Consider the following 12078-nt stretch of genomic DNA (forward strand, 5'->3'; position numbering starts at 1 on the left):
CACGAATGAATAAAGAACCTGCGCTGAACGGATGAAAATAGGATTGGTAGCCGAGTATCGTGCAGTTAGAGCGGTGTTCCCTCGATGGCTACAACCCAGAGCTGTCAGTCAAAGATAGAAGAAGATTGATGACCGCCATGAATTCCCTTTTTTCCTTTTTTCCACGTTTTCCTTCCGACCATTTCTACGTAATCGTCGTTGTCGACGTAGCCGTAGTTTGTTGATGCTCTTTTTGTTCGTGCAATTGGTACTCTGCCACTGACGACGGCTGTCGTTCGGACGGTCGATTTCCCTTCCGGTTGGCGGTGCTTCCAGAAGTGGAGACCGACGGTGTATCTGTGAGCGAAAAAAAACGCCGAATAACAACAGCAGCAAAAACAAAGGGACAACCCCAGCCGACGAAGACTCGACACACAGCGAGTGAGCGTAAACACGGTCCAGCATATGCCGGGCAAGCAGACAGGAAGGCAGTCAATCCGGCGAAGCACAGAGCGCACCGCATCGCGCAGAATAATTGAAGGGTGGGTTACGATATCATTCACCGCAGCCCCTTGGACAGAGGAGATCGGATGAATCGGCACCGGGCACTGAAACCACGGTTCGGCATTTGGAGGGGATTTGGGCGAAATTTTAAAGGAACAGTTTAGAAAAAAAAAGCAGTTTTCCGCATTTGAGAAATTTAAATACGCCACCCTAACAGGGCCGTTTGGGGTGTAACTGTTGAACTTGCTCACCGTGGAAGGACACGGCTCTCCCATACTATCTTTTTAAAGGGTCGTTTTTGAAAACGTATAAAAAATCACATGCACGCACTCGAAATCCGAGTAGGGTTTGATTTGTTGATGTGCAACCCAATGATGTGTGAAAATTTGCTCGTGACTGATTATATTGTGAATTTTCACACGCAGTGATGTTCAGTAAAAAATTGTTTAATGTAATAGGTAAAACTAAAGTACGTTAAAATAACCAAGGCCAAAAATTGTATGATGAAAAACGATTAAGTTGTTTTAATTTGTTTTTTTTTTCCTATACAGGGTATGTAGTTGTCATCGATAGTAGTCGATTTAAAGAAAGTCTAATCATTACAATTGCTTCACTGCTAAACGTAGAAACCGGTATTTGCCTATGTGAAACCGTTTATTTTCGAGATGCTCTATTCGGATGCCATACACTAGATTTAGGATGCGATTTTTCTCTGCTTATTTTCTATGTTTTGAATATTTTTTGTTTGGATATTACGGTCGAATATTCCTATCTTTTGGATTAGTCGTTAAATGATAATGCACTTTTTTTTCCTTCAACATATAATCTACTGATTGAATACATACACTTTACGTTCAAACCAAGCGGTTGACCTTGCATTTCTTCAGCCTGATCTTCGCTACAGTCAATCAATTAGCCATCATGCCTGTCAAAAATAAAATTATGTCCAATTTGTACTCAAATTGCACAATCTTTTAGAAACCAGAAAAAGCTTGTGGTCAGAATCACAATATGCTATGAGAAACGTTTTTATAATTAACGAATTGAAATGGTGCTTTGGCGACTTGGTTCCAATCACTGATTCCTTCAGAATTTTCGTAACTTTGGCTTGGAAATAAGGTTCTAAGGCTCTATCGTTTGTCACCAGATCAAGATTTTCATCAAGACTCATAAAACTGCTGCTTCTTGGAACTTGGAAACCCATAATACCACCAACTGTTTCGGGGCTGAATTTTCTACAGAAATGGTTATCTTATATGACCAAATTGTTCCTATGTGCTTTACCTCAAATTTGCAGCATTAGGCCTCAAATTTGAAAACTGCAGGGACAACATTGATACCAGAAGCTACTTTTCTGATGTGATTTGCAAACAACTTCTTTCCTCTTGGTAACATTTTGAACATTTAAAATACTTTTCGGCTCTCTTTTTACATATATGTGCATATCATACTGCATGCAGTCTTGTAAAATTATTCTGGATGATTCCTGTTCTGAAGAATGATATATATATATATATATATATATATATATATATATATATATATATATATATATATATATATATATGTATATATGTATATATATATATATATATATATATATATATATATATATATATATATATATATATATATATATATATATATATATATATATATATATATATATATATATATATATATATATATATATTTAAATACGTATATTTATATATAAATTTTTGAAAAAAAATTATGCAAAACAGTATCCCTGTCAAATTCGCTTATGGAAATATTATTAAAAAATAATGTTATGGAAGACCCGCTTTTATCACTTTGTTTTATCTTCACTTTATGTTTTGTTTCAAGATGTTTTATGTTTCGATGCTGGTCAATGGAATGAATAGCAGCTATAACATGGTGAAAAAGTAGAGCAAACGCAAATATGCTGTCAAATGTTAACTTCCGATCAGGCTGTTTCCGTAAAGTGATTATTCGCGAATGCTACCGTAATGCTTGGGGTGTCAACTGTTACATATGTACATATGAGAACAAGTAAAAAATAGCTATGGGATTGATTGATTGAAAAGGTTAAATGCGTTTATTTTCAATTTAAAAATATTTTCACAACAATTCCAACAGTTTATATTGCTACCGAATTAGTACAAAGAATGGGAGTAACAGGCATCAGGAACTTCTTGTTATGTCATTGCACTTATTAATTTATCGTGGTAGATCCTTTCAAAAATATAATAAATTAATTACGATTCGTATTCGAACGTACGTATTCCGTATTAGAAAAACAAGATTTGTGATTATTTTCGTATTTAGTTGTTCTTAAAACCTACTTGCAACGAGAAAATAGTCATTATACTGTAATATCAAACCATCAGAGAGATGTGTCTAACAGGACATTCTAAATTTGCATCACATAGAGATTTATTTGTACCACAATGACAGCGTATCGATATAAATCACGTTGGCAAATATGCTTAATCAAATCGTAGTTGAAGAAATAATTGGTTAACGCCAATTGCGCATAGCGTGGTGCTATAACAATATAATTCATTTCACTCATTAACACACAATAGCCCTAAAAATATGTTAAACAAAAGGCTGGGGCTAGGATTGAGTTTGATGCTTATTTTGCTTACTATGCCAAATCCGCTCTCAAGACAGTTCGCGGCAGTTATTTGCTAATTTCAACCTTACAAACCGCAAAACATAATTCTTCTGGGACACTGTCATCCCTTATACTGTGTCGTGTAACCACAAAACCTCTGGTACACTGCGCAACTCTCGTTGAGGACGATGTGAAAAACTATTACGGCACTCTCGGAAGTAGCTGTTTATTTGGCAATGGCAGAGGTACTACCATAATTCGTATGTAGGGAGAGAGACCTTATGTTGCGCTGTTGAGATAGGATTAAGGGCCTCAAGGGTCATTCGAAAGGAATGGTGTATGAAGCAACTGACATGTGGCGTGAGTGTGTATAGAAGGGATATCATTTTGCTGCAAACACAGCGTTCTCTTTAAAAAATGTATGGTTTTCGTGTAAGCTGTTATTATTTCCCTCCATTCTTTGTGGGGTTTTTCGTGCTCGACTACAATTTCCCTTGCATCCCCATTGGCTATGGGCTTGTACGATCGTTCTGTAGATTCCGTGCCGCCTTGTAGAATACGCTTAGATGCTATACGAACAGTAGTATGAAGAATGAAAAAGACAACACGAAGGACAAAACGTGGCTGCTTTTTTTTCTCTTAGCTATAATAACACCATCACGTGTCAATCCATCTCGGCCTGCTACGTTATTTAACTCGTCCTTCAGAACACGATCATGGCGGAAAACAACTAGTAGGCATGATAGCGGCACAAACTCATATGTAGGCACGCAAGCCTGTCTGGGGTTTGTGGAATGTGTATGATTAGTCAGCCAGTCGGCAGGCGCACCTTACAAACATTCTATGTTTTCCATTATGGGATTGGAAAGAGGCCATTCTACGATTTCCAACCAGGGATTGGATAGAGGGCATTAGAGAGATGTGAGAGAGTTTGATAGCTGGATTGAGTCTTGCCTGAGTGTTGGCCGACTATAGGAGAATGTAGATAGAAGTGTTTGGCAACAAGGGAAAAGGCACGCAAGACGACAAGAGCACGAACGATCCGGCTAGCAAATATGGAAACCGAATGCCAATTATAGGCTATAAAATGTAATGACGCTTAATGACAGAGCTCATGCAATTTTATATTTTGTTTTCTGTCTTGTTGGCATGGTCTTCCTGCGACGCTCCTTCGTTTGTGACTCGATTGACCACGTTTGACTTGTTTTTTTTACATATTTTGCCTGCGGTTGCGTAAAGGAAAGAGTAGGTAATTCACTACCATTTCAATATTTTGATGGCTTTCATTGACGTGAACGCACTAAAATTTTGTTTCAGTGAGTAGTTGGAAAACGCTGTTCCACTGTAGGTCTCCAACGGATTTTCTCTTTCTTGGAGGTAGGTGGAGTCGAGAGTAACTCATCATTTCGTCATTTCGATCTACCTTTCTGTTGTTCATCGTGAAAGTTTCCAGAAACCATGACAGGAAATCCGATCTGCTGGGAGAAATGTCATTTGGAAAGGGTTACAATTTTCATATCACTGTATTTTTGTGTCTGTTTTCTTATAATCTTCAATAAACAACAAAATCACTACAAAAAGATGTGAAATTGCACAAATAATGCAAGGATACTTGATAAAATCCAGAACAATGATAGATTGCGATAATACAACTAACGTCTATTACTTCAACACTTTAAATGTGCTAATATTCTTACAGTTGTCTTTTTTATATGTTTTTAACCTGACGCAACCTCATACCTATGATATGGCTCACGGTCTCTATTACGGACGGTGCATAATCAGGTTTCATAGCTCGGTAGAAGATACTTCGATATCAGAAGCCTATAAGATAAATGTAGGACCCTAGTGCTTCAAACAAACAATAAAAAAATGATAAAATAATCAATATTCAAATAAAAGCAAAAACTTACAAATCCAACAAAAAGTAGAATATAAAATAAATGTTATTTTCATTCAATTAAAATTGAAGTAAATTCATCTATCTTTTATTGAACATGTTTTTTACTTGTTCTTATAAGTATTATTCGTTATTTGTGCGCAGGTTTCGTAACAGAACATAAAGATTACTCCTTCCTCTTTTCAGCTTTATTTCAGGTCTCGGTTATTTCAGTCAGCTCTTATCGGTCAACTTTATTTCAGGCTTTATTTCTCGGTTATATTGAACAGTTTTCTATTACAGCATATAAACCGACATACATTAGCCTATCTGGAAATCTCACCACGCATGTTCAATATGCTTAAACTTATTCCTGTATTATTGGTTAGCATTATTTACAACATAGAACCTAACAATTTCTATATATTATACAATTTAAGAAGAACAAAAAATCAAAAAAAAAATATAAAAATAAACGATCGTCAAAGATCTTTAAACGACAAAAATTATTATTCGTGTTACTAAGGGGCGTTTGTAGTAGACTAGATTGTCCTTGGTCGCAAGTTTAGCGATGCTCAAGGTAGAAATGTGTTTGTTAATTGGTTTAATTGGGGTCAACCATAAATGCAGTACATTTTTTTACAATCCAGCCGTTGTTTCGTGGTTTTCCAGTACAAGGAGAGCACCATGTAATCGCATAGATGATACCGTGTCAAGAGAAGGGAAGTAAGTAATTTGTCGTTTTGAATGAATGGCGGTGCTGTGTTACGTCGTGCTGTGCTGGAAAATGGTAAGCCATCGTTGGTCAGAATGTTTTTGCAACACGTATTCAATGACGATGGAACGTTTCCAAGAGACGAAGTGGTGTGACATTCAATAGCATAAGCCAGTGGGGGAATATAATCGCGATTGGAGCGCAACCTGCGAAACATGGCTAGTGAAAAATGCCGCCGGGGTCGCCAATTGCCCACGAATGTTCTAGCCAGCGATCACCTATAGCATGGGAAAAATGTTAACATCATGTTTCACGCTGTTGATGGATTTCGAAAGGAGGAGTATTTGAAAAGTTTGCGTGAGAAACCCGTATTAAGTGGGCAGAGCTGGAGTGATTTTTGGATTTGAGTCGAATGTTTCTTAATAAAACTAAAGATTTGTAAGAGCAATTGTGATCATTTCGAAAATACTGGCTAGAAATCTTGATTCTGAAGAAAAACAGTGGTTTGAATTTCCTTTTGGCACGGAATGAATTAAGCAAGTGAATAGAAACCTGGGATAGAAAGGTGCCATAGCATGAGGAATAATTAAGTAATGGTGGGGATACAGTAACCTGGCCAATCATTTGAGTACTTATTGTACTTATGCTATGCATAAAATTGTACATTATTTAAGGCAAAATAATCATGAGAAAAGCCCAACAGGATAAGCTTTATAGCTACAATGTGATGAGAAACTAAATAGAAAATTTGTTGGTTGGTCAGTGCAAAGAAGCAAATACAAAAAAATCGGCTCTCAAACTTAAGGATATCGGTAAAGGCGATGAATAGACATCAACCAGGAAAGCTTCTATATAGTTAGTTTCGCCGTCATGTGGAAATTAAAAAAAAAGTTAAGTAAAGTTGCGAAACATATTCTAACCATCGTTCAACCATGTTTGGGGGAGAAAAGAATTGGTTAGCTAGTTTTTCAGTTTAAATGCAAATGATTATGGTTTATTAATTTAAATTATCTTCGGTGGGAACTGTTACAGTCGATATTAAGAGAGTACAAAAACGAGCGTCCACGGCTCCACGGGATAACAAGTTGTTGTCCTGCTGGCAATTCATTTCAGGCGGCGTTTTTGTGGTCTTGCTTAATCCTAATCGAGGAAAACCAAGAGACAAGAGTTTTCCAAGTCTCTAAGCCATAAAATCTCCAACTTTCTTACACTGTTCACCGGATCCTCATTGTGCCTGCTGGCGCCATTCTGGGCGAGAGCTGCAACGTTCAACCACGGACTACACGTGTGGTGGTGTGGGTTTATTTGTTTGTTAAATTCTAATTACTCCTGCTTCCAGTCATTTCCTCCCCACACCCTATTTGAAAGTCTCATTTCACGGCATTTCGCTGTTGATGAGACTCGCGTGAGATATTGGAAGCGCAGTTTTATAATCTCTAAAGCTCCAGAAAGACGCTATTTGCGTTGTCAGTCGAGGAAAGCATCGAGTTTGTCGAGGCGGCTGAAGCGATGGCGGCCGCGTGCAAGGAAACGTTCACTCCCACTCCCACGGTGTGTTGCTGCTGTTGCTGTTTAATTGATGATGGAATGTGTTGCAGCTGAACGCGATGCTGCTGATGGCCCAGGGACGAGCCGCCGCACAGGGCGTCGAATATATTGCTTTTGTTATTGTTCGAATCTCCGATTGCAGCACCCTGGTGAAGGTGGAGATTATTGTGGTGCTGTTTTTGGTGGTTCTTATTGCCCCACTGAATAGTGACAGATGGCGTACTAACACCAACGATGCTGCTGTCCGGGGCTGCCGAGGAAGCGGCACAAGACTGGCGAACAGGAACATCAAGGAGCGGGAGCGAAGTGTCAACCAAAGGGTTGGCCATGATCGGTTCTTCACTGGCAGAGGATGACGAAGGCATTAGGATCATAGTCATCTGCGAAGGTTCCTTGAGTGATTCATCAATCGTTGTCGCCGTTGGCGTAGTGGGCGATGTGAGGGGAAGAATGGTCGTATCAAGTGCCTGAAGTAACGAGGGGAAATACGCGTAATTTTCGAAATCTTGAAGCTCCGCATCGGCCTCTGCGTCGTTGGGCAGGATTAAGCTTGACTGTCCTAGCAAGTCAGCACACGGATTTGATCGGACAAACATTGCATTAGGTTCGATTGCGGGAGCAGTCGATTGATACGTAGGTCTCGATTCGTTCGTAGACTGTGTGGTGCAATGCTGTAGCTGACCAACCTGCGAGAAATTATTTTCCCCAGAGCCATTTTTGTTGGTACCGACACTATGATTGTTATGAGCTATCATCCTTGGAGCGTACGTGGAGTGTGCCATAAGCCGGTTGACAATATTCTGGTGCCCATTGCGATCGCTGTCATCTGCAGTGATAACTTGGAAGCGGTGCGGAGACGATGGTGAAAACATTTTCGGAGATAACGAGGAGTCTCCGTCCGTGCAGTGGCACGAAGTTTTCATCTTGTTGATATCTTTCACATTGGAGCTCTCTTTCTTGTGCTTCATGCGCCTATTCTGGAACCATATTTTAATCTGACGCTCGGTGAGTGCTAGTTTACGAGTCAGCTCAATGCGCCGCGGTCTGCATAGGTAGCGGTTGGAGTGGAATTCCTTTTCCAGTTCTACCAGCTGAGAGCTAGTAAATGCCGTTCGGGATCGTTTGGTGGTACTTCCATATCCTACAGCGGAAGCTGTGCTACCGGAGGTCATCGTTTCTCCACTGGCGGATAACGGCGAACCGAGGAGCTCATTAGAATGTGTCATCTGTGCGTTAGATTCGTTGAAACTTTGCCAGGATGAAGCGTTTGTCTGGCGATCTAAATGAATACAAAACAGGAAAAGATAGAGAATAGGAAAGTTAGATAGTGTGTATGAAGAAACGCAATAGCTGGTTAGAAATTGGAGTCGACGTGGCGTTGAATTTCTATGTGATGAAAGATTCTGGGCTAAAAATATGGACATATGTTTTCTGACACGATTCACACACTACTGAACTGTAAGGTAGTAGTAGATTTGGTGAACGATTTCCCTTATAATTTCCTTTATATCAGAATGTGTTTCCTGCGACCTCTTGAGAAGGTGACACATCCTGAACCAACGGATGAAGAAGAAAAGACCGTCCTTCGTATATGGGACTGTATACCTTACAACAGCAAGAAAACATACCCTCAGCGTACACCAAGGACTGACGAGCAGTTCAAAAGTTTATTCCTCTCGGAAAGTAGCCCTATATTCATTCGGTTTTCCCCGTTCTTAGCTAGGCGTATGATTTATACCACATGGTACAACACATGGCCAATACCGTACCAATAGTCGGGGATGCACGGCAGAATACGGAATCCAACACTTCAGGAAACACGCTTGTCCCCAGTTTCGGAAGAGAACCGATCAAACTACCACGCCCGATTCGGGTGCGGTACCATACGGTGCCGTAGCGGTGGATTTTCCGTTCCGGAAATCAGAACTCACGAGATAGGTTTCAGTTCCACAGCAACTGGAGCACGAAGCAGGAAAATGGGGAAAAATATACATTATATATAAATGTATGAATAGGAAATTTTATACACCAACACACCATTTTCCACATCTGGCTTTCGCAAGAAGTTAGACGAAAGGTGTTCAAGAGTAACGGATTGTTTGCAAAAAACTGATCCAGGGAAGTTGTACTGCGAGGGGGAAAATGTTTTGCCAAAAAGAGCATTCCTAGGGTGAAATGAACGAGTACTGCGAGGCATTGCGTGGGAAAATAGGCACACCGGGGCACGAAACTGGTTAAAGACCTAGGATCTTTAGCGTAAGCAAAGTATACGCGTTTGTAAATGATAAGAGTCTTGAACAAAAATAGATTCATACACATAGATGTTCATGTACACTGAAAACATGCCCTACCTTTTGCTATTTTTAATTTAATTATGCGGTTATGAATTTGAGCTAGGAGAAACAGGAATATAGACAAATTGGTTTCGTTTCCGTATACGAACACTGTTGCGGTAAAAGCACAGAACCAGCGAACAAGATTTCGAACGTATCCACGAGTCAAAGAACATGTGCCACATGCTAGCAAAAACACGAATAGTAATAGTATTTAAAAAAGAACCAAAAGGTTGACTAAGCTTCAGAGCAAGACGAGAGAGTGATGAGAAATGATGATGATAAATTTGACCATCACCGGAAAACGGCTCTCGGTACAAGGATGCTGCGTGCGTCCCTTCTTGATACGATTCGGGTGGATAATTTGAGGCTACAGAAAACTTGATTTTTTCTCCTCGCCTTTTGGCCTTTTCCCCTCGAAGCGTGTACGGGCTAGGATCTTAATATCAATCCATCCTTCACCGGATGGGTCGGTCGTCCCTTTTCGCAGATTGCCGCCCAAAATGATCCCTCGTTCCGGCTACTCAACAGGCTTCAAATGGGGAACATTACATACTTGAGCTGTAAGGCGATAGTTTTGCCGTCGACAACCGTCCGTTCTGGGTGCCCTTCCCGTCCATAATTTGGCGGAAGATATTTATATCAATTATTCTCAAAATTGACCACAGGAAAGACCGTCATGTTTTGTGGCCCTTGATATAGCAATATAACTATGAAATAGATATAATGTGCGTGCAGCTTACCATTGGAAACGGTGGGAGGCGTGATGCTGCCAAATCGCGCTAGTTCCATAGGATAAATTGATGATGGCACAGCAAGCTTTGTCGTATAATACTCGTCATATGTTGGTGGTGAATCGTCCAGATCAAGTAACGATCCTACTGTGCTGCGATCTAGGAATGGTACGTTAACCAGCTCGGTGGACCACAATTTGCCATCATTCACTCCAAAGTCATTAACACCATGATCTCCAAACAATTCTCCGAATGTTGACAACATGTTGCTTCGATTTGCGCTCACAAACCAAGCATTCACGAACCACGACAAGTTGTGCTAGATCGTATAAGCTAGCTTTGCACAGCACTTTGATAATCGAATAAAAACGATCACGCTTTTCACTTAAACAAATTCTGCACGTTACTGGCAAACAGTACACAAAACACCTAACTTCGGTATATGCTCTCCTTGCTGCGTTGTGTGTTGTACGTGAAATGTTTTTCTTAGGAATGAGTTGGCTTCCGGATGAGCTGCGCCGTTTTATACGTAAGAAACCAAAGTACGTTGGCAAAGAATTTGTGAGCCCACGTTATGGCACCTGCTGTTTGGTGACTATTTTGCATGCGTTTAACGTCATTGTTTCAACTATTCAGCAGAAAAGGGTAGGGTTACAACGGACGTATCCTCTGTAGTAGAAGCAAGACAGAACATTTGGTGATTCCTACAAGATATAGTTGCAAGGATGTAGGGCAGAGCAAGTAAGAAGATAAAAAGGAAGAGAGAGAGAGAGAGAGCGAGGTATCTAGGATATGGCATAGCTGAAACAAGCAAGAAGCGAGGTAAAAAATTACACCATAAGAATAAATCGGGAACCGAAGAAAAGCAGAGGTCAGAAAGGATAAAGTTAAGTGTCACCAGGGGTAAAAGGTGAAATTGAACCTGGCCAAGTGCTACCTGTCTGCGACGGGTCTGCAAGTGTGTCCGGCAGCATGGCAGCTGCTGAAACACCCACGTTCCCGGCGCTTCCAGGGTGCAGCCGATGTCGAGCAGTAGAGCTGGCTTAGAAAATTGGCTTTATTTATAGTTCATCATCATAGGTCATGGCGGCATCAGCGACGAGCATGCCGCACGCCTGGTCGCCGTTTGTTACATGGGTTGACGAATTATGACCGTAGCTTCTTGCACCCTGTCTTGCACTGGCCAACGATGCCATGCGGATCGATGCTTCAATCGGCGCTGTTCACTCCCTCTCGCTCTTTTGCTTTCGGCGACAGCGGTCCAGCAGGGTACAAAGACGGAAGCACGCAGAGAAGTCTAGCCGCAGCGCCAGGCGTCAAACGGTTTATTTACATTAATAAATAAAGTCAGCCAGCTTTGTTGTGTGGATCAACCTGAAAGAATCATAAATCCATTCGAGGATCTTCGTACGGTAAGCGAAAACAGGGCTAGAGATGCAATATTTGGCTAAATCCATTGCAGCCTGGCATCGCAGGTTGGACGCCGTCCCGACAGCTTGACCGCTGGCTATCGGTCTAGCCGAAAGGCTAGTCGGTTTGTTAACAGATGATCGTTCTGTGGTCTGTCGTCTCGGTCCAGCCGGTCTTTAATGTGATTATAAAAACAAACATGCGGCTTCCAACCCGTTGGCACAATGAGCGTGCATAAGTCGTCGAGTTTTAATAGTCGGTATTATGATAGCATAGGAAGATGTAAATTTCGAGATCAGATATTAATAAGATGATACGGTATGCTATCAAAACAATAAATACAAGCGATGCGAAAATAAGCTTCGCTATGTGAG

The 12078-nt window shown here is 40.7% G+C and overlaps 1 protein-coding gene across 1 annotated transcript; it reads right to left on the bottom strand.

Annotated features, from left to right (window-relative positions):
- Positions 1–7115: 7115 nt before the first annotated feature.
- On the bottom strand, positions 7116–10559 carry LOC128730421 (uncharacterized). Its single transcript, XM_053823468.1, has 2 exons — positions 10304–10559; positions 7116–8506 (listed from the first exon to the last, which is right to left on the bottom strand). The coding sequence occupies exons 1-2, from the start codon at positions 10557–10559 to the stop codon at positions 7116–7118; spliced, it is 1647 nt and encodes a 548-aa protein (XP_053679443.1).
- Positions 10560–12078: the final 1519 nt, after the last annotated feature.

The sequence above is a fragment of the Anopheles nili genome, chromosome 2, assembly GCF_943737925.1.
Source record: "Anopheles nili chromosome 2, idAnoNiliSN_F5_01, whole genome shotgun sequence".
NCBI lineage: Eukaryota > Metazoa > Arthropoda > Insecta > Diptera > Culicidae > Anopheles > Anopheles nili.

Bases quoted from the DNA above. Each gene is read 5' to 3' on its own strand.
- LOC128730421 (XM_053823468.1), bottom strand. From the start codon at position 10,559: ATGTTGTCAACATTCGGAGAATTGTTTGGAGATCATGGTGTTAATGAC. The intron at 8,507-10,303 runs GTAAGCTGCACG...GTATTCATTTAG, and splicing joins GCCTCCCACCGTTTCCAATG to ATCGCCAGACAAACGCTTCA.